A 23,738-nucleotide genomic window follows, 5' to 3' on the forward strand; every position below is an offset into this window, starting at 1 on the left:
TACAGAGTATTTTTCTATGGAATAATGTGGTTTTCAGAAGCACTTGTGGCTTCATACTTTTTCATGTCTACTAACTCAAGTTAGTAGATTGCCAACCAAGTTTCTGTCCTAATATATTATACCTAAGGAAGATGGTGAATGAGATAGAGGGCTGGGTGAAGGTGTGTGTGTTTGTGTTGTGAAGTTGCGTGTGTGTGTGTCTGTGTTTGTAGGTGTGGGTACACAAACGAGAGGTGTGTGGGGAGCTGTCACTGCAGTGGAACCTGGACTCGGAACAGCAGGGAAGGAAGGAGATGGGGACAGAAAAGTCAGCATTGCAACCAGTGGGTCCCCTTCTCTCCTTTCTGCTGAGATGGGAGAGGAAGGATACAAAATGGGTGGAAGGAAGAGAAGTGCTAGGTTGATATCTCAAACTTTTTGAAATGTGAGGGTTCAATATCGTATTCTGTTTTCGCATGTATATATATTTAAACTTATTTATAGTTTTGGCTGCGTTGGGTCTTCGTTGCTGAGCACGGGCCTTTCTCTAGTTGTGGCGAGCAGGAGCTTCTCTTGTTGCAGAGCACGGGCTCTAGGCGCGCACGCTCTAGGCGCATGCCGCGTAGTTGCAGCGCGCAGGCTCAGTAGTCGTGGCGCACGGGCTTAGTTGCTCCGTGGCATGTGGGATCTTCCCAGACCAGGGATCGAGCCCGTGTCTGCTGCATTGGCAGGCGGATTCCTAACCACTGTGCCACAAGGGAAGTCCAAGCATATATTTTTTAAATGTCCACCATAAAAAGTTTTTCTTAAAAAAAGGGGGAGATTGCTAAGCTGGGTATTATTATAATGTTTAAAAAAATCACCAGTTAACTTACTGTTATTGAAACCTTACTTATCACACAGCATTTAATTCACTTATAACTGTTAACAAAATTCTAGAAATAGTTCTTTATAGTTTCCAGACTTGGGAAGTTTCATCTATATCTCATGAACACAGATAAAAATGAATTCAGAGCTTGTTATAGAAACGGATGGAAGTAATTTAAGAGAAGGAAGAAAATGCCTTCTAAGTAAAAGCAAACAGAGCAAATTATATCTACTCATGGGGAAGTAGCGTTTCCAGTACCTGTTCCCCGTGGCGCCATCATTTTCTTTAATGACACATAGAGCTGGAGAAAGTAGGGGAGAAAGGAAAGGCAAGTTTAACATATAAGAAGACGTATGAGAGCGCCCACAATCGCGGAACTCGGCGTTCTGGAGAATTGATCGCGGACGGCAATACTGATGCCTCAGAGGGAGCCCAGAGCCACTCGGGGGGCTGCTGATCCTCCAGGAATCTCATGGCCCCTCCCCTGACTCATGGGGAAAGTTGTTTAAATTAGGAGAAATTACATGAACTGCTTACGATGAAAAATGTATTATAATTAACTTGGTTTTTTTTTAAATACCAGAATTTACAAAAGTAGCCTTTTTATTCCTACATTTATTGAATGCCTACCATGTTCCTGATGCTCTGCCAGGCCTCTTCAAATGAACATGATGCGGTCCTGCTGGGTGCTATGGAAGGACAGGGGACAGGGCAGGGACCTAGCCAGCCCAGGGCAGGGAGGGAAGGCTTCCTGCAGGAGGCAACCCTGTGCTGGGTCTTCAGGATCACCAGGTGTAAGAGGAAGGGCACAGGGGCTTGGAGAAGGGATTTCAGGCAAGAAAGAGCCTGATGGGTGAGGTGGGCAACACCAACGACTGAGGAGCATCTCTCTCAAAGGGTCAACCTGAGCAGAGCCTGTGAGGGCACAAGAGCTTGGCCGTGGTGCCTTCAGTAATATCTCGGAAGCCCCTGGATGTTCAGCTCTGACTCACAGGCCTGGGTTGGAATCCTGGCTTTACCGTCTTCAGGACCAAATCGGTTTGAGTTTTGATTTCTTCATCTGAGGAATGGGATAATACCCTGTCCAAAGAATTCTTACGAGGAATAAATGGATGTCTAATACGACCTACATTTACCGAGTGTCCTCGACATGCAGGGCACAGTACTGAGCCTTCACAACAACTCTGCTAGGTAGACACCATCACCCTCGTTTTACAGGTGAAGACACTGCAGCCAGTCCACCCGCGCTGAGGCAGTGGGACTGCAGAGCCCAGCTCAGGGCCACTCCCTTACTGCCCAGTGGTCGCTCTGCCCCTCGGTTAAGCCTGGGCTCCGTAAATGTTGACAGATTTTCATCCTTTGGAGATGACATGCAATGCCCAAACAGAATCTGATGGTATATAAAATCCTGTGGTGCATCTTGAATCGGAAGACTTTTTATTTCTTTGGCTGTGCCCCGGGGCATTCGAGATCTTAGTTCCCAGACCAGGGATCCAACTTGCGCCGCCTGCGGTGGAAGCACGGAGTCTTAACCACTGGACCACCAGGTAAGTCCCAGAAGACAACTTGTAGTTTTTTTTTTTTTTTTTTAATATATTTACTTATTTGGCTGCGCCAAGTCTTTGTTGTGGTATGTGGGATCTTCGCTGCGGCACGCGGGATCTTTTACTTGCGGCATTTGAACTCTTAGTTAAGGCTTGTGGGATCTAGTTCCCTGACCAGGGATGGAACCCGGGCCCCCTGCATTGGGGGCACGGAGTCTTAGCCACTGGACCACCAGGGAAGTCCCGGAAGACAACTTTTTACATCACCTGGTCCTGCTCTTTGGTTTGAGCAAGTGTCTGTTTTAAAATGATTTCTAGGGCAAAGGGCTCCTTTTTTTTTTTTTTCGCGGTACGCGGGCCTCTCACCGTCGCGGCCTCTCCCGTTGCGGAGCACAGGCTCCAGACGCGCAGGCTCAGCGGCCATGGCTCAGGGGCCCAGCCGCTCCGCGGCATGTGGGATCCTCCCAGACCGGGGCACGAACCCATGTCCCCTGCATCGGCAGGCGGACTCTCAACCCCTGCGCCACCAGGGAAGCCCCAAAGGGCTACTTTTTAAGGTCAGTCCTGGATCAGAGCATCATGGTGTCCCATGGGAGCCCACTTTGGTATTTTTGGCTCCAGCGGTTTCTGTTTAGGCTTCCCCTTGCTTTCTCTGTGGGCAGGCGAGCCCGCACGTGTGCACCAGTCGGCCCCCCAGGTCACCCCCACTGCTCCCAGTGGGCTGTTCTACATTTGGAGGTATTTGTGACACACTCCTTTTTTCTCTTGACTTAAAACTCTAGAATATGTTTTCCATTTTACAGTAATAATTACTATTCAGAGAAAAAATGTTATAAAACATTTTTTGAGTTTGTGTTAGGCACTCTGCTAAAAACTCTATGGATTATCTGCTTTAATCCTCACAGCAACGGTAGAGTATTTACAGGTGATACTTCGATGTTAGTGATGGAGAAACTGAGGCGCAGAGCCACCAGGTCACTGCTGAACTATGCAGCCTCCCGTCCTGGAAGAGGGAGGGCCAGCCCAACCGCACACTGTCTCTAACTCTCAGTGTCTGTCTGTCCCAGAACCCTTGCTCCTTTCCCACTCAGACACCTCCCGCCAACCTTTCTGCATCTTGCAGCTCCACTCCAGTTTTCTTGTTTCCAGTTTCTCGTTACATAAGCAAACTCTTTTGCATGTGTTCCCGTTGAATTGAACTTATTTTTGAGTGACTGCTCTTATTCCTGGGATTCTGCATGTTAGCAGCCCCAGCTGTTGAAGGAGTGCCTTCCTATATGATGAAACATTCCTGACTCTTCCATTTGTGCCCTCAATCTCCCTCATAAAATGGCATGAACTCAGCCCATCCCTGTGTGGCTGTGCTCTCCCAGTGGCCCCACTCTCTCCACCATACTTTGAGGCTATCAGTAAAAACAGGATGTGGAGCGGAGCCCGTCCCCATTTCCTCTGGTATCTTACTATCCCAGGCTGTTGGAACTGGCTTACAGTACGTCACAGCAGTCCTTTCAAATAAAAGCATCCTATTAATTATACGACACTAGGAGAGGGCTAGGGCGAAGCCAGCTGTTTCTATTTTCAATTTAACAATTTTTTCCTACTTGTAATGGAGCCAGCAAAACAGCAGTTTACAGGGAAGTATTTACATATTTTGCTTAGTACCTAAAAGTGAAAAAGAGGCTTCACACAGTGCTTGATATAAAAAGAAAGAACAAGAAAAATATAATTTACTTAAAGGCGAGGTAAATGCTTTTTGAAAACCTAACAGAAGATGTATGGAAGAAAGTAAGTGAATCTATACTGTCTCCTTTGTATCCCTATCCTGCTACACACACACACACGTCATTACCGACACTGTTCAAGAGTCTTATGAGTATCATTCAAATACTCAGGAGTATTGAAAGGTGGTTGGATGAATGAAAATCAATTATTCTGTCACTGTATGACTTCAGAGTGACTAGGAGGCTTAAAAACACTTTCAGAAACTAGGCTTTTGAATTTGAGATGACAAAGACAAAGGGAGGAGATTTAGCCCCAGGACTGTGAGTTATACCTCCTTAGAAGAAGGAAAGAAAGCTGCTAATTGGACAAGAGTCATGTTTATAGAGCTTCATAAGTATCTAAACATTTTAAAGAATATATAAAATGTCCACCCTACCCTTTTGTTGGAAACACCGTCTAATTGCCTCTTCAAACCACGATGGATGATGTACCTGGTTGGCTTTGTACTCTGAGAAGCTTAAGATTTCGAATTTATGGCGCAAGATTATTTACATAGTCACCAAATCAAAAATGACATGTGAAAAATATGAAGTTTGTATCAGCTCATGATTCAAAGACAACATTCTCGGGTGTGTGGGGTTGAGAAATAAGGAAAGTGGCTGTTGACAGCACCTGCCTTTGGCTGTACCACGGTCAACAATGTGCTGTCACAGGTGTGTGTCTTGTGTAACCATCCACGCCCTTCTGGGGCTCAGGCTTGGTTTATCACAGTTTAAGAATTTACCCAAAGGCATCAAGCCGGTCCATACACTCGCTGGGCGGTAGGTGCATCAATCGATGTTTCTTCCTGTCCCTTCCAACAAAAACCAGAACCAAGCCCTGACCTGCAAAACATTTGAAGAAACAAAAGTATCCCAGCTAATGACAAGAATTTCTCATGTTTCTTCTTCCTTTCTGTGATCATATATAGAACGGGACAGACTGCAGGAGTCATTTGATAACCATTTGCTTCCCCTATCTTTTGTTCACATAACTTTTCATTTGCAAGTCCTGAGTGAAAGTGCACTAAAGCCAAATCTTCTTTTACAAACAACCACTTTCTCAAAGTTCTTAAATCTACGTAAAGGATTACAAATGGGTTCTTCAAGAGCCTGTCAGGATGTGTATTTGGAAATACAAACTGTGTCGTCACCGTTGGGTTTTTGTGATGGTCACAGATGTCTGCCAGGGTGGAGACCAGAGCTTCATTCACACTGATCATGGCTCCCCAGGCTTGCTTCACTGTTATAACCTTTATTCCAGCCCATTTTAACGTGTCCAACAATTTTCTCTGAGTTCCACCCTTTGCGCCACCTTGTTCCTTCTGTAACGTAGCATCAAAATGGTGATGTGATGAAGTACCTTAAGTACCACTAAGATTATGGATCAGCAGGATACACTTAAAAGATCCTTCTTTTTTTCTTTGACATTAACGCTTTGAGACTAGAAGGTTTTTCACTTTTTAGGTAAGCTCTGAAGCCCTCAGGACCTTTTAAGCTGTTTAAAAAAAAAATCAATTTTTGGAGGGGTGGCAGGCACCTAGCCAAGCCCTCATGAGGCTGGGTGGGAGTTCTGGAGCACGTTCAGCTCAAATCATGGAAACAGGTCTGGGTGAGTTCAGATTCACCTCTCGGTTACGAAGCCCTCTGAGCCTGGTGAGGTCCGCCACTGTTTGAAAGTGGTGTTTAGCTGTTATGCACAGTTGTAATTTATCTTCTGAATATGGGGAACACAATAAGAAAAGTTGCACAGGAGTAAAAATAATCATTACCACCAGAAAAGATAAACAGCAAGGTCATTACTAAGCAAACCGACACATGGCGTTTATGTGGCAGCGGGAAGCCATTATCCAAGTGACTGTGTCATTTCTACTGACGCTGCATCTTGATTAGATCCAGACAGTCCAGCAAAAAACTGTTATAATCGTGGGACTGAAGAAAGTTTTGGGGTTTTTTTTTTAACTTTTTTTTTTGCAAATGGAATTGCCACCCAATTGGAAATTCTGGGTGTCTGCCTTTGGAGTATGACCACATGAAATGCATACGCCTTGTAAGAGCACAACTGACTTCTCACCCCTCACCACCTCTCACATCCCTCATCCTCCCACCAGGACCACCCTGGGCACATTCAGAAGCCACACGTCAAGCATTATGCACCCACCTCAGCTTGTTATTTTGGAGACAAATTGTTGCTACTTTCTATCTCCAGGCACCTTGAGAGTAATAATTCAGAAGCATAATATTGATAATTCATCAACTTGAGTCAATAAATCCTGCATTTCTAATGAAAAGAAATGGCATTTTAATGGGCTATTTATATATTGATAATAGAACAAACTGCCAGACATGGCAGATGCAGTGAAACGGACTCTTCTAAGACCACAGCTCAAGTTTCAGCAGAGGGCATCTGGGTGTTCAGTGGACCCATAAGGGATCGTTCAGTGTGACTTTCAGAGTTTTAAGTCCTCAGAGTTTACATGCAAACTATAACATCATGTGATTTTGTTTTGAATACATGCTTCTCTTCAGAAATTAAGGGAGGGGAAGTTTATTTTCTGCATTGGCTTAATAAAAAAGACTCCCCCAACTTGAGAATAACTTGTGCATTGTTTTATTCCAGGCAAGAATACACACAGCATAGACACCTCGCTGTATCCTGCACAGAGATATACGGAGAGATTTCATCTCTCTATAAAGTAGACCATAGCGGTCTGGGAAGACGGAATTAAGAGCCCTATGGTAGACACAAGCTCTGGGGTGTGATATTCGGCCCACAAAGCTCTCTACATAGCCAAAATGTGGCTTGTCTTTTGGAAATTCACCTAAAATTAATGTTGGTTCTCATTTGCCATAAAAAGCTCTCAAACGAAGCACTCAACCAGAATCAGAGTTATGTGACCAACAGAAACTACAGGATTTAAGGAACCAAAGTCATAGGAGATATGTGAGCTGGGTTGTGGAAAATACCATTGTCAATTTTAAGCCCTTCTAATGGAACTATTCTCAAGAACACAGTAAAGTGGAGCATATTTTTCACATATTAACCTTGTACGAAATTACCAGAATCTTCTACGAAATACCTATGAATTAACTTTTTCAAACAAGTAAATAGAACATATAGTTTATTATCAAAGTATTTCTTGTATGATGAGGCAGGAAACATGAAAGTACGATAACGAACACAGGGCAAAAACAACACTGGCATTGCCCAATGACACCATTTATCACGACAGATCAAAATGAGCACAGTCCGTATTATTGTCCCAAGTGCTGAGAATCAAGCCAGAAGCACTAAGAAAAGCCTCGCTCTAACGCTGTGTCTCTAGCCACACCACCGCTGTCCCCACCGTGCTGCAGGGGGATGCACTGATGTTTCACTGCCCTGCTCTGCAGATCTGTGGCCCAAACTCGGAGATGCAGGTGGATTTCCTGGATGCCAATGAAAACTGCTCATTTCCCTCACATCCTGGGATACAGATGGCGGCCGGAGACAAGGAATCTGCATTCTTTCAAGCATCTGGAGATGATCCGAGGGGCTCAGGTAGGAGATTATCAGTTGGAGGAAAACATTCTGAAGGCAGGTGTCACCCTTCTGTTAATCTGGCTCATTGGTCTCTGGATTGTGACTGGATTGATTTATTCCCTTCTCCTTACCTTTTCCCTTCAGCGTAATTAGCCTAGAAAATTCCTTTCTGGTCTCTGCCTTGAAGGAAAAAGGATGTTAATCTTTGCTGCCCAGATTGGTCTGGGCTTGCCGTTACAATCTGACATCACTGTTAGCACCTGATGATTCAAAATGTTTGACCTTCACACTGAAGCAGCCCTGTGATGGCTGAGCTGCTCCAGGTCAGAACAAAACTCATTCAACTCAACTAAGCAAAACTCATTCAACATTCGACAAATATTTATCAAGCATTGCCAGGCACAGTTCAAAGCACTGAAGACTACTGGTAGATCTATTATTTGTTTTAAAACTTAAAGTGTAAGCTTAGAGGGCATGTTTTAGAAATAAATTTAAAAAAATTTTTAAACAATTTTTCTGATTGGTGCAGGCACGTGTGTTTTGTGCAGTGGTGTGAACCTGAGAAAGTTTGCTGCATCGTGGGGCACTCAGGGCCACTGCTCCAGTAGCAACGGGAAAGGGAGGAGGCCAGCAGAGAGGCGGTGACTAACACATCAGTGGACCTAGACGTCCCTAACCTGATTAGCAGCCCTACCTATCCTGGCATCCGGTAGACCACTCCTTCCCGTGGGCACAGCGTGCTGGGGCCGAAGCTGGTCACTGAATGCTGTGCTAATGATTTTCTCTTCACAGGTCAACCCAGTGGCCATCGGCAGGTGGCAAGATCACTGGTCCAAGGCCAACTTTGTCCCTTGCTGTGGGACGACTGTGTGCACTGGACATGGGGGCATGAAAAAAAGAGCTTCCTGAAACCCACAGGCAAATAAGAACAAGATTTACTTATCCCATTGCCCAGTCTAAGGCGGTGCTTTGCAGACTTTTTAAAGTCATGACACACATAGAAAATGATAGCACTGTATTTGTATGACACTGGACGGCAGGAGACCAGGCCGGGAGCTCCGGCACCACGGGAGCGGCAGGGCTCACACACGCCCCAGCACTGACCCAGAGTTAGGTGAAGGCCACCTTGAGAATAAAATAGCTTGAGATATTGTAGATGAGCTGCCCCCTTGGCTAAAGCTCACCTTTAGAACGCAGTTCCAGAAGGTGGGAAGATGGACTGCATAGCTGAACACGGGAAGCGTTAGCAAATCCTGTGCCCAGGTCCAGACCAATGAAATCAGAATCTTTGTGGGAAGGACCAGGTTGTTTTTTGAATCCCGGTTGATTCTAACATGCCCCCAGGGTTGAGAAGCATGGCTATAAAAGAATTAAAAAAACAAGGTCGGGCTTCCCTGGTGGCGCAGTGGTTGAGAGTCCGCCTGCAGATGCAGGGGACGCGGGTTCGTGCCCCGGTCTGGGAAGATCCCACATGCCGCGGAGCGGCTGGGCCTGTGAGCCATGGCCGCTGAGCCTGCGCGTCTGGAGCCTGTGCTCTGCAACGGGAGAGGCCGCAACAGTGAGAGGCCCGCGTACCGCAAAAAAAAAAAACAAAAAAAAACTAATGTCCTGGAGTCAGAGTGGGAGTTGGAATCCTGGCTCTTCCCCATTTGCCGAATAAGACTGAACACGTTGCTAAGCCTCGTAGAGCTGCGTGTTCTTATCTGCTAACTGGGGTCAGTAACAGCCCCTCCTATAAGCTTATGGCGGCACACTGAATGATATAGGTAACGAACCCAGCCCAGCTTTAAACGTAACTTTCTATTTTGAATAGCTTTATTCAATTATTTGACCTTCATTGTTTTGAGGATCTGGCCTCTGTGTACAGAATCTTACCCAGTAATTAATCCATATATCAAGCAAACTTGTGAATGTCCCCTGTGCCAGGCCGGATACTAGTTTCCAAGAACACAAGGATGAAAACTAAGTAAGAAAGTTTTTCAGGAAGAGGGTTTCTAGCTAAGCTGAGGCTGAGTTCTCGGCAAGTGAGAAGGTAGTAAGAATCGAGAACGTGACCTACAGTCCTGTCCTGAGTTGTTTCACGCTGAATACCCAGCGTTACTCCCCACCCACTGTTACTGCTCTGCCATCAAAGGCACCAGCACCATCTGCGGGGGCCAAGGCGGCCCTCACCTTCCTGGTCTAAGGATCAGGCTAAGGGATCCGCTGGCCTTGTTACTGTTTAGCTCCAAGGGTCTTCTGCCCACATTTATTTTAACATCTGTTAACTCTCTACTTTGGTCAACACCAAATCTAACCTCAGTCACCACCAACTGCAAAATTACAGAAAATGTACCAGAAACAATATCACGGTTAGGACTTCCCTGGTGGCACAATGGCTAAGAATCCACCTGCCAATGCAGGGGACAGGGCTCGATCCCTGGTCCGGGAAGATCCCACATGCCGCGGAACAACTAAGCCCGCGAGCCACAACTACCGAGCCCGCATGCTGCAACTACTGCAGCCTGCGGGCCTAGAGCCCGTGCTCCACAACAAGAGAAGCCACTGCAATGAGAAGCCCACGCACCGCAACGAAGAGTAGCCCCTGCTCGCAGCAACAAGGACCCAATGCAGCCAAATAAATAAATAAAATAAAAAGAAGTGACATTTGAACTGAGTTAATATAAAAAAAAAATCATGGTTAATATAACTAGCAAGGTGATCTGAAGATGATAGTCTTGCCTGGAGCTGTTCCACACCCATAGCCCAGACAGTAGACTTCACCCTGTACTTCCCTCCTGCTGAGGTGAAGGGTGAACATATGTATTTGCCACACATCAGGTAACAGGAGGTGAATCACAGAACTCAGAAGAGGCTGTTGGTCATCGAAAAGGTGTGACCTGTGATACTGAAGCAACAACAATCTGCTTCTACAGACTCTAAAATGTAAACTAGATTTTGTCTTGAAAATGTAGACGAACTAATAAAGATGAATCCTGAAGAAACAAACCATAGAATAAAATTATCTTTAGACTTAACATAGGAAGCAAACTACATCCCAAGGCTATTCATCCTGTTTTATTTTTCTTCCTACTTTACTTACTACCAACTCAAATAGTGTTAATTGATTGTTTACTTGTTTAATGTCTGTCCTCTCCTGCCCCCAAGGAAACGACAAGAGAGCAAGGACTTTTGTTGGCCAGGGTATGCCCTGGTTGACAAGGAACACAGAATAAATCTGTAGAATGAAAAAAAAGAACATGACAGGGAAAACTACAGGCCAGTACCTGTAATAGGGCTGCATTTTTTCTTTAAATGATTGTCGACGATAAGACTTGATGAGCTAGATTACTTTAAAAGCTAGGCCTACGTTGTGCCCAAGTGGCAAAGAAAGTTTGCTGAATCTGCCAGCAGTGCAGCCTAACTTACTGAAGCTGGATTTTCAGCACTAAACAGAAAATCCAGTTTCATCGTTTTGAAAAAAAAAAACAAAAGTCTTTTGAAGCTGGTTTCATTTACTCTTTGCTTATATAAGTGAGGAACAGTTTTGGAAAAGCATTATTGTAAGATGAAAAGAAGAAACAGAGCAGAGGAAAACTTGTCCCTATGATCCTGGAGAAACTTTCCATTTTTCATTGGCCAAGTGCTTTTCCTCCTTTTAATCCCTCTGTAAACTAATTTTCTTTCTTTCTTTTTTTTTTAAGATCAACAAGTCAGAACTGCTCATTAGACTGTCCTCATTGTATGCATTTCCATAGGCGTTTTCCCAGCAGCAGGGATACGTTCTTTTTCCATTTGTGCTGAGACTATATATGCCAGGTTGATGCCCACTCATCTAAAAACCCCCAATAACCTATTCTGTGATTTTTTTTAAAACTTGAGATAGATATTGAATTATAAATCATGCTGATCTAAAGAGCAGGTCATAATAAAAAGCTTTGTATTCAGTGCCACGCAATCATTCTGAAAGAAAGTTCAGGGAACTGTTTGGCAAATAAACAGGATGCATTAATTTGGGGGCATTTTTGTTGAGATCCTGAAGAGCAAGCCTGTGTGATGACAACGTGGGACGCACCATGTGTGTCTAGGGACCATAGTGTGAACTGGAACTGTGAAGTCAAAGTCAGAGCACAGAACCCCCAGCCCTGACACGGGATTACAGAAAACTCCAGGGGCTGGTGCACAGCAGTTACTCGGAAATCCAGACATTAGAATTCCATTGTCCTGAGAGTGCGGACCAACCCCTTAACGTTGCAAGTGCCCCACTTTCCCTCCAGTGCAGCTCCACGTAACCACCCTGGAATGGTCAGCACATCGGGGGTGAAGCCTGCCAAAACCAGATCTCTACTGGCAAGGCACACATGCCTGGCATGGCCATCCTAAAGCTCCAGATACACACACCCCTTGGGTGGCCATGGGTGTCGACTGCAACGTTGAAAGCTGAGTCTCTTGAGTTTTGCAATTACCTACATACGCCAGTGTGCTTAGTAACTGCTGCTATTTAGGAGAGACCAATTCAGCATAATCTCCTTATGTCGGAGTTAACTCATATACTTGGTTTAAAATATACAAAGGCTCTGTCAAGCAAGCAGATCGGATGGCTCAGGGGATTGTAACAGGAGAGTGTGTCTTTCAGCTCTAGGTTAGTAGCTGTTTTAGCTAAGATCCCTGCCTCACTGCCACCCAATAGGTGTGGTTAATCAGCAGTATCTGCCCACTTCTTGGTTTTAAAAAGTCCACATCTGGGCTTCCCTGGTGGCGCAGTGGTTGAGAGTCCGCCTGCCAATGCAGGGGGCACGGGTTCGTGCCCCAGTCTGGGAAGATCCCACATGCCGCGGCGCGGCTGGGCCTGTGAGCCATGGCCCCTGAGCCTGCGCATCCGGAGCCTGTGCTCCACAACGGGAGAGGCCACAACAGTGAGAGGCCCGCGTACCACAAAAAAAAAAAAAAAAAAAAAAAGTCCACATCTGAATAACAATCAATATAACTGCTGTTCATATTGTTTTCGTTTGAGGGGACAGTAAATGATGACACAGCCCTAACTTTGAGCTCAGACTTACGTCTTCTTTTAAAGCAAAGAACATTTCTTTAATATCACACACACGGGTGGCTAAGAAGATATTTCACTGTCAACAACAGGAGATTTTAAAAAGGCCATGTACTTTGGTACCCATATTACTTACTTATGACAAATTAGATACCTAGATTTTTTGTTACCAATGATGTTAGTGGGTACCTTGGATTTCTGAGTCAGATATAATCAGGTCTGTCCTTAAAATCTGGGGGGCTCAGGGCAAGAGTACAGGTGAGGTCCACCTCCCATATGCCTACATATTTACAACTTAGAAATCAGGGTAACAAATTGTTAAATATGTTCTATCTTCTTTGTATATCTATTTAAATATATATATATTTTTTGGCTTTACTTATTTGATGTAAAATTATTGCAGATCTGAACTGGGTGTTTTTCTTCGTGACTGCAATTCAAAATAGCAACCAGAATTGGAGACTTGTAGGCTCCCCTGAAAGGGAACAGTGTTTTTCACTGAGGTGGTGTGGATCAGCCTCTGTCTCATAAACACTTCCAAAGAACTGTTTTGCATCTCACACGAAATGTTGGTAAAGACAGACCACACCACGGATGTATGCAGTACTTCAGTTAATTTGAAGCCTTTATGTCCAGTCCTGTTAGCTAAAAACCACTCAATAGGCTTCCCTGGTAGCGCAGTGGTTAAGAATCTGCCTGCCAAGGCAGGGGACACGGGTTCAAGCCCTGGTCTGGGAAGATCCCACGTGCCGTGGAGCAACTAAGCCCATGCACCACAACTACTGAGCCCGCGTGCCGCAACTACTGAAGCCCGCTCACCCAGAGTCCATGCTCCACAGCAAGAGAAGCCACCGCAATGAGAAGCCCGCGCACTGCAACGAAGAATAGCCCCCACTCGCTGCAACTAGAGAAAGCCCACGCGCAGCAATGAACACCCAACGCAGCCAAAAAAATAAATGAAATAATAAATTTATAAAAAAATAAATAAAAAATAAAAACCACCCAATAATGGAAATGAATAACAACATAAGTAATTAACCTTGTTGTAAAATATAAAAGTCAACTTGCATATTGAATCCGTACTCAGGGTGTACAAGCCAAAAAAAAAAAAAATAGGGCATTTGGGTGCACAGACAGTGGAATCAAGTAACCTTGCTAATTAAAGAAATGAAGATCAAAATGTATTTTCTTTGGTGGAATGGCCATTATGATATAGCATGGGAGATTCATTAAGTAAGAGGCCTATATTCACTTGGAGGGACCATACAAATCCATATGGTTAAAATCAGGATCTCTTAGGAAAATCGCAGAGATTCCCATTTCACTGGTCTGGGCCATGGCCTTTCATGGCCTTTTGATGCTTTGCAGGTGCTTCTAACGTTTAGCTGTGTGGTCCAACGACCCACTTTCTGGGGACAATGTTCTAAAGGTAGCCTTCAGCCCAGAGGACAAGAAATAGAAATAGAATAAAAAATCACCCACAATATTTCAAAATGGAGTAAAGGCCCTTTGCAGGACCTTTGAAATTATAGAAGGACACTACATCTTTTAGGATCACTTGTTACAAACAACTTAGTACTTTTACACTACAAGTCTGCCCCTGAAATCCTAGAAAAGAAAACCGAGGAAAAGGCCCTTTTCCCCACTGGGCTACATCAAGGAAAGTGTGGGTGAGAGAGGAACCAGGGTGCTCTAAGAGGGAGAGGGGGCAGGGAATGGTCCAGTTGGGTGAGACGTGTTCAAGACACCCAGAATCTAGAGAACTCAACTTGGAATTATTTGTAATTCTATGGTCAGGGGCAACCTAATGACCTACAATTTATCCCCAAAAGGTTGATATATGTGAGAGATTTTCCCATTAGTTGGAAGGAGCATCTGACATCTGCGGAAAAAGCACAAAGAACTATTTCTTCCCTATATCTTTGACTACTAAAAGTTGTGGATGGGTCCCATTAAACTGACTGCTGCTTTGAAATGAACATTTAATTTCTTTCCAAGCACCCCCCGCCCCCTCCCAAATCCAAGAGGAAGCAAAGCAACACACAGTGGTCCATTCAACATCCACAGCATTGTTTTCCAGCCAGTGTCATCTGCTTTAGGTGTAAGCAACAGAAACATAAATTACTTGTAGGGCTTGTTTTCAAAAGTTTGGACATAGGCTTAAAAATATCTCCTAACAAAAAAGATGATCTTGGAATAGCTCGGCAGTTCCAAGACAGGTGGGGACATTAAAGATAAAGGACTAGGGCTTCCCTGGTGGCGCAGTGGTTGAGAGTCCGCCTGCCGATGCAGGGGACACGGGTTCATGCCCCGGTCCGGGAAGATCCCACATGCCGCGGAGCGGCTGGGCCCGTGAGCCATGGCCTCCGAGCCTGCACGTCCAGAGCCTGTGCTCCGCAGCGGGAGAAGCCACAACAGTGAGAGGCCCGCGTACCGCAAAAAAAAAAAAAAAAAAAGATAAAGGACCAGAAGGTGCAGGCAAGGAGGCCCTTGAGCCTTTATAAATCCAGGCAAGTATCCAGAAGTGAGGCTGTTCCTGTGGTCTAGGAAATGAAGGAATGGGATATATTTGGAATTTGGAAGGCAGTTTGAAAAGAAACAATTGCTGGGTTTGGCAGAAGATTAAGTATAAAGGCAATACAACGTGTTGGGCACAGGGCCATGTCGATCTTTCCATAATCACATTTAATCCTCCCAATAACCTTGGAAGAAGACGTATTTGTGTCTATTTTACAAGACAGAAGACAGGCACTTAGAAATTGGACCTATCCATGGCCAAACAACTATTAAATGGGAGCGTCAGCATTCAAACCTGGGACTAATGAACCACGTATTATTTTTGATGTTGCTCCCAGGACACTGGGAGCATAGAGGTGACAGTGAAGCATAGAGAAAGATCGAGAAAGAAAGATGAACAATTTTATCTTTTCTAATTAAGTTGGTGAAAGAGAAATTCAATTTATGATGCATGTAAGTATCAGGTTTCGGGAGGGGGAGGTTTAATGAGATTTTTAAAAAAATCTGTGCATATATAGAGTTCAGTGCTGTCCAACAGCAATAAAGAGTGAGACACATCTGTAACTTTGTGTTTTCTGGTAGCTACATTAAAAGAGTAAAAAGAAACAGGTGAAATTAATTTTAATATATTTTATTTAACTCTATTATTATTTATACAACTCAATATATTATCATAGTATCACTCCAACATGAAATCGATATAAAATTTTTGAGATATTTCACATCTGGGGGGCACTAAGTCTTTAGAATCCAGTGTATATTTTACACTTAAAGGACATTTCAGTTTGGACCAGCCACACGCCAAGTGCTCAAAGCTGCACGTGGCTAGTGGTTCCCATATGAGACAGTACAGATACCGAGAGTGCTGAATCCGTACTGAGATCCATGAAACGTGATGCGCGTCTCAGGGGGAAAATAATAAGGGACAAAAAGGGGACTCTTAGAAATACCCATGGAAAGTTGGCCTGAGGAAGGCGCTCCAAATGAGACACTATCAGAGGTCTTAAATACTGCCAAGCATCGAAACGACTGAAATGGCAAATGATTTGAGAGAGAGGAACTGAATACACTGAGTCCCTCACTGTCTATCTTATACCATGGCCAATGCGCCAAGTGACACCAGTGAGCTTCACAGAAGCCAAAACCCTGGTGGGCCTTAGTCAGTGGGAAGAGACCCCCCAGATGCAATGAGCACGAGAAAACCTACCATTTACATCACATGCAAATAGTGTAATGACTAATTTCCCTCCTGTATCACAGTCTAATAATCAGACTGAAGCAAAAGGCCACCAGATCAGACCAGTGCATTCTGCTATCGTCGAAACTTGCTTTTGACTCATGTTTGTTGGGTGACGTGCCCGCTAGAATTAAGCGTTCATCTGAAGAGGCACAGTGATTTTCTATTGTCAATGTTGGTATTAGAAGGTTAGAAGGAATGGAAATAGACTTTTTTTAAAAAAAAGAACCCCTTATATAATGATACTCTTAAGAAATATAACCATCATGTAACAATTTTGTAGCATCCAATAACAATGCATTTAGGGAGGGCGGAGACTCAGTAATACTAACAACTGACTGATAGGATCATTTCATTTTAAAATATACATTTTTTTAAATTTTTATTTCTTTGGCCATGCTGCACAGCTTGCAGGACCTTAGTTCCCTGACCAGGGATAGAACCCATGCCCCCTGCAGTGGGAGCATGGAGCCCTAACCATTGGAACGCCAGGGAATTCCCAATATACAGGTGTTTTGGGTAACTGAATTTATAACATCTACTTTTTAAAAATCATTTTGTGTCTATTGTAGAAATTAAATCTGGAAATTGAGAGGGAAAATATTTCATCTTTTCTCAACCTTCACATTCCTTCATAAAATATCAGATAGTGAAGTGAGACTAACAAAAACCAAAAAAGCAGTCTTTGTGCAGTTATGACAGTGATTTGTATGTCAGTGCTCTCTTCTTAGGCTGTAAGTTACCTGATACCTGTCATATTGTAGGACGTTCTCAGAAATGCAGTGAGTGCTTTTCTGAAGCCCAAGTGCTGTGTTTCCATTCCATTTGAGCAGAAACAAGCAGAGAAACACCCTTTCTCCTGACATCAGCCCACGTGAGCTCATGCCTCTTCCTCTACCCACCAGCCGAATGGCCCAAAGATAAATTCCCTAATAGGATCTGCCTCAGCCCCCAGATTTAGGTGGAGCCAGGAGGGGTGTCCTGGGGCGCAAAGTAAATTGTCTTCTTGGAAACTCCTTTAGAAAAGGCTGGGTGGTGGGACTCCCCTGGTGGCGCAGTGGTTAAGACTCCACATTTCCAGTGCAGGGGGCCCGGGTTCGATCCCTGGTCAGGGAACTAGATCCCACATGCGTGCCGCCACTAAGAGTTCATATGTCGCAACTGAGAGCTCATATGCCGCAACTAAGGAGCCCACCTGCCGCAGCTAAGACCCAGCCCAACCAAATAAATAAATAAAATTTTAAAAATAGAAGAAGAAATGGGTGAGTGGGGCGTGGGAGGGGAGTTCTCATCAGCGTGGTGTACGCGCCCATTTAGAAACCACTCTCCCCGTTCATACCCTTTTCCTATTTGCTTATCTGCCTTGAGCGTTCATAACGTCCACTGCTCTTCATTTTTTCTTTCAAACAAGGCTATCTTTCTGTACTTCTGCCAACTGTTCTAAATATACTGCCCTACTGATAAGAGTCTCTCTCTTTTTTTTCTCCAGTTCACAAGTTGGGCCAACTATAAAATTCTAAGACTTGATAAGAAAGTGTGTTTTAGAAGAAGAGAACAGAAGAAAGGTCAGGGGTAGAAATCATCATCCTGTGTTTACTACGCTGAGAAACGCGAAGCTCTCAGAGGAGTGAAATATCACAGAACTCCATCCAATCTCAGTGACACTTTCACACGTACTCGGCTAAGCTCTGGATCAAACCCTGACTCGTAGGAGATTTACGGTCATGTCCCAGAGCTGCCTCCATAACAGGTGGCCCACATGATGCTTTCATGTCCTATCCCCCACCCTGGCGAGGCTGCACTGCTAAGCTGGTCGAAGGAAAAACAGTTAGATCATCAAATACATGCACTCTGGAGCGTGACTTTGCGGCTTTTTGAATTACCTTGATTCGGGGTATTTGGTGAGGGTGGCCAGGCTGCTGGTGTACATGTGGCCGCCCACGTCGATGTGGACGGGTGCGTTGGATTTTGTGAGTTGTGCTGGAGTAGGAATGCCTTGGTTGTTCAGTGGAGATGCAGGAGATCTAGTGATCAGAGGTCTTGACATATTGGGCCGACTGTCCTATAGAGAGATAAGCAAGTTTAGACACGTCTTCTTTTGTGGAGAGAAAGGAAACCCATACATCCTACAGAAGAAGCCAGTGACTGGTGTTGATATTCGTTTGGCAGTAAAATCTGGAAGATCAGCAAGCCCTCGCTTTTGTTGTAATGAATATCAAAAAGCCCCCCAAATCTGTAACAAAGAAAAGGAAAACTTCCCATGCTCAGAATCAAGGAGCTGAGCTAATGTTCATTTCATATCATCCCACACACTGTGATGGCTTATTTTACTAATGAATTCTCGCCTTTTAAAACTGGTTAATGGCATGTGGAGAACTACTATTCATTCCAAATGAAAAGATAACACTTAAAACAGTCCACTCTAAATAAAATACATATGCTTTATCCTTCTCTTGGAAAACGTCCTGACTGCTGTGGGCTCGGGACAAATTCAGACCTCCAGCACTTGGGTCCTGCAGAATGTTTTCTTCAATTTCTATCTTCCAAATCAGGAAAAAGAGGACATGACTGGTCTAGACACCAGCTCACAAACTCACAGCAACCTTGCAAATAGGCACCAGAAGTTCATCAGTCAACAGATAGGAAAAAAAAAAAAAAAATCAACCCACACTCTACCCCTCTGGTTCCTGCTTCTCTCCCTATAAGACTATGGGGCTGGGGACACTTTGAAAAGAATGTCCCCTCCAGTGATTAAGTATGTGCTTGGGAGCCATGAGCAAGCTGCTCTTCTGCATGCTGGGTTCCTGGAAGAGATCAAGGTCCCAAGGCTGGGCTGAGGCAGATGTTCGTGTACAATGTGCCGCCCCACAGGCAAAGGTACCACGGGAGCAAACGGAGCATCACGTGACGGCAGCGAGGGCGTGCTAAAGAAACTATACTCTTGAGAAAATAAAATATGACATCCTTTCCATGGATACAATATAAATATTTCAAACACTATTCAGACATGGTTGATTGCTTTTAAATTAGAGCCCAAACCACAGACAAGTCAAGTCAGGTCTCTGGCACTCAATGAAGGCGGTCAAATATTTAGAATCTGCGATTGAGGAATAAGCTAAAATAGCGCTTATGTCTGAATTCTGCTAGGCAAACGCCACAAGGTTACTCGTAGATTTATAATTTAGCCAGAGATTGTTTGCAAACATGCAAACAATGTGTGGTAGCGCCCGTGATAAGGCATAATAAAGGGATTTTGAGAAATGCCTTTGATGGAGATTACAAACGGGAAGTCATCTAGTTTTTGTGCATAAAGCCCAGCATGATGAAATATAAATTTGCAAAACATCCTAGATTTTATGATCTGAAACAGCTTTAGGAGTTACCTGGGGCACAACTGTTAGACTAGTTAGCATTAACCACATGTCCAGGCAAGACTGGGAACGCACGTGCTTTCTGAAACTCCGCATCTACTGTGAACGGGGTGGTGATTGGGCCTTTACACAAAATGTTGACCATCTGTGTGATGCTTTTCTCCAGGTTGAATTAAACAGAGCTCAGGAACAGTCATAGAAAAAAGAGCTAATGTTTTATTTCTTAAATTGGGTGGTGGGTTCGTGGATGTTCACTGTGTTATTCTTTATACATTCCTGTATATTTTTAACAATGCAAAATAGATACTAAAAAACACAAGGGGGGCTTCCCTGGTGGCACAGTGGCTGAGAGTCCGCCTGCCGATGCAGGGGACGCAGGTTCGTGCCCCGGTCCGGGAAGATCCCACATGCCACGGAGCGGCTGGGCCCGTGAGCCATGGCCGCTGAGCCTGCGCGTCCGGAGCCTGTGCTCCGCAACGGGAGAGGCCACAGCAGTGCGAGGCCCGTGTACCGCAAAAACAAACAAACAAACAAAAACACAAGGGATGTTTGTAACACAGAGAGAAAAGTGAAAGAGGTACTGGATGGGGAAAAAACTGAAAAACAAGGACACAGTTGGTAGGAAATATAAAAGAGTTAAGGCTGGGAAATATTCAAAGTAGCATTTTAAAATTTGGGTGTCAGAAAATGCATTTTTCCTTTAAAAATACAATCATATAACCTCGACTTTTAAGAGCTACGTACTACCTGACTTCCTTTTAGAAAATGATTTCTTGGCTAAACACACACACACACACACACACACACACATCCCCGTCTCGGTTACAATTCAGTCCATCACAGCACTGCATCATCTGTAATAGTTTTTCAGTTGGCCACATTCTAGATCCTGCCTCTGGGTGCTCGGGCGAAAATGAACAGTTTTGCAGGGTTAATACTGTAGTTAGACTGTGACCTCACTCAGCACAGCTCTAACTCTGTGAGGTCTACGGAGAAGGGGGAAAAAGTGAAAGCATAACTGATCGGTTGAAGGATTCCTGATTTCTCAGAATATATACCATGTACGCTGAAAATCGTGGATGTATAGATATTGCTAAATTTAAAATTAAACCAGTGTTTCCTCAGCTGGGGGACGAGGGGTAGTGGGGGGATTAACCCTTAAGGGCAAGGAGGAAGTTTCCTAATGGCTTGGCTCGGGCAGACTAGTAAGACTTCTGTAAAATTGAAGTATAGTTGATTTATAATGTTGTGCTAGTTTCAGGTGTACAGCAAAGTGATTCAGTTATTTGTATGTATACACACACACACACACACACTTTTTCAGATTTTTTTCCCTTATAGGTTATTACAAACTATTAAGTATAGTTCCCTGTGCTATACAGTAGGTCCTTGTTGGTTCTAGTAAGACATGTCGTGTTATAATTGGTCCCTGGTGAGCCTTCCTATGTCTTCTCCGAGGCTCTCTCTTCCCATCCTGGGAGCTTTCTGTGTTCTGTATTTGCCGTTAGTTAGATCATTTCTAAAGCATTAACTGCTATTAGCTAATGGAGTTAAGGGTTTCCACTCAGTATTTTCTGCACTGATGCAGGCTGAAAGAATGCATAGGCTGGGGTGGGGGAGCATATTTGGGCCGGGTGGTCTTGGCGCTTGTAGGAGACCCTCGGATCTATTGCATCAACTCCAGATGCTTCAGCGACACAACTCTGGCCACCTCCTCCCCTCACCAGTGACCGGAACTGAGACTTTCTCTTTTTTATCTATAGATGTTGAGGTCCCGGATGGGATGCCGGAGCCTACAGAAGCCACTTCCCTACCAGCCTAAGGATGAAGCCAATGTCCAGGATGGCTGATCTGGGTCCTCCCTGGCACTGCTGAGACACCAAATCAACCAACTCTGAGCCTCCAATCTCTTGATTTCCTGAGACTTGGGAAAATAAGTTCATCTTTAAAGCTGGTCTGAGTTGGGATTTCTGCTACTGATCCTGATTCCTACCCTTCCTGGATACAGCCGCCTCCCCAAGAGGTCATTCGGCTTGGTGAGACTTGGCCTATGATGCCAAGAACAGCTGCCTGCTGCCAGATGCAGCAGAATTTTCTATCATATTATCACCATTCTTTAACTACACTTTCCCATTTTTAATTGCTCGCCCAGCACCATCTCAGTTTGTATATGTCTTTTAGCATCTCACTTTTGAGATGTTTTTGCGACAAAAACCATGAACTTTTAACCAGAGAGAGTGCAAGCGTCTTGGATGTGCCATCATCACTGCTGGAGAAACAGCTCAGAGCACTGAGGTGTATTCGGAAGGGTGGCCAGACAGAAATGTGTTTCTGATAATCCCCCTTCTGGAACAGACTCCTCATCCGGGTGGTGGGCTGGGGGAAGGAACCCCACTCTAACATTAAGTTACTTGGTTATTGCCCCTTCCTTGTGCAGCCCACTGTTCCTTCCCTCCACAGTCCCAGGCAGTGTCCCTAGGGATGGACATACACCAGCGAACAGGACAGGCTGGTCCTGTTCAGTGGGAGAGAGAAGCCAGGGAACAGGTAGGGGAAGGCCAGCAGCTTACTGTGGCAGGGATACATAACCCCCAGTCTTGGGGGCTGGGAGGTGGGATGTGGAAGGCTCCCTGGAGAGAGTCTAAGCTGAGATCTGATGGATGAGAAGTCAACTCACATTGGGATGCAGGAAGGAGAGCACATGGTACAGTCTAGAAATTAAAATTTCAGTACACTGTGAGAATTCTTCCACTTGTTTTCTTCCCAAGTATGGAGGGCAAGCGCAGGAAACAGAAGCTTGTAAGACAATGGTCTGAGGACCACAGAATTAAATGGTAACTTACAATGAAAACGTAAGTAAACCCACCATAACATCCTTATGAAGGGAAAAGGGGAAGAGGAAGAGGAAGGAAGCTCATAGCCAGCTTTCTAAACAGCGCTGTCCAACAGAACTTTCTGCAAGAATGGAAGCAATGTTCCATATTTGCACCATTTAGTAGGGTGGCCATGAACCTCATGTGGCTATTTGAGCCCCTGAAGTGGGGCTAGGGCGACTGAGGAACTAAATTTGTAATTTTAATTTATTTTAATCAATTTAAATTTTAAGGTAGGTAGGCCAAGTGTGGCTCGTGGCTGTCATATTGGACAGCAGAGTAAACCCTGCTTGAATTTTTCTTAATCTATGGACGCCCAAATCATGATAAACTTGAACTTATCACTCAGGGAGAAGCAGGGATATTTTAAAGTGAGTACAAATGGTCTATGACTGCCCCCCCCTCCACAACACATGCATTTCCCTCTCCCCTTCTAACAGTATTTCTCCCTTTTTAACTGATTTTATGAAAATAAAAGAGATTAGTAACCACACAGTGGGGATGCTGCACACACATCTCTGGATCTCAGAGAGCCATCCCTGAGGCATAAAAGCACATCCCGGGGGGCTTCCCTAGTGGCGCAGTGGTTGAGAGTCTGCCTGCCGATGCAGGGGACACGGGTTCATGTCCCGGTCCGGGAAGATCCCACATGCCGCGGAGCGGCTGGGCCCGTGAGCCATGGCCGCTGAGCCTGCGCGTCCGGAGCCTGTGCTCCGCAACGGGAGAGGCCACAACAGTGAGGGCCCGCGTAACGCAAAAAAAAAAAAAAGCACATCTCGAGTGACTCCCTTCCCCCAAGGTGACAGACAGCAAAAGGAATCTGTGATGACAAAGCTCAGATCACTGGCCAGCTTTTCTGGGGGGCGGGGGCTAGCTGGCTAGGAGGGGATAAGAACAAGCCTTCTGGAGAGCTAGAAAAGTCCTGAATCTTAATCTGGGAGGTTAAACAGTTGTACACGTATGTATGCCTAAGATTTATTCACTTGACTCTTTTTTTTTTTCCTGATGTGGACCATTTTTAAAGTCTTTATTGAGTTTGC

At 44.7% G+C, this 23,738-nt stretch overlaps 1 protein-coding gene across 5 annotated transcripts in view; it reads right to left on the reverse strand.

Annotated features, from left to right (window-relative positions):
- KCTD1 (potassium channel tetramerization domain containing 1) overlaps window positions 1-23,738 on the reverse strand; it is a 90,878-nt gene that overhangs the window by 26,930 nt on the left and 40,210 nt on the right. For all 5 annotated transcript variants that reach the window (XM_081251853.1, XM_081251852.1, XM_081251850.1 and 2 more), the window contains one exon: window positions 18,338-18,516. In XM_081251853.1, coding sequence (XP_081107979.1) covers window positions 18,338-18,501 — 164 coding nt within the window. In that variant the 5' untranslated portion in view covers window positions 18,502-18,516. The remainder of the gene's footprint in view (window positions 1-18,337; window positions 18,517-23,738) is intronic.

The sequence above is a fragment of the Mesoplodon bidens genome, assembly GCF_964165515.1.
Source record: "Mesoplodon bidens genome assembly, chromosome: 13".
Taxonomy (NCBI): Eukaryota; Metazoa; Chordata; class Mammalia; order Artiodactyla; family Ziphiidae; genus Mesoplodon; species Mesoplodon bidens.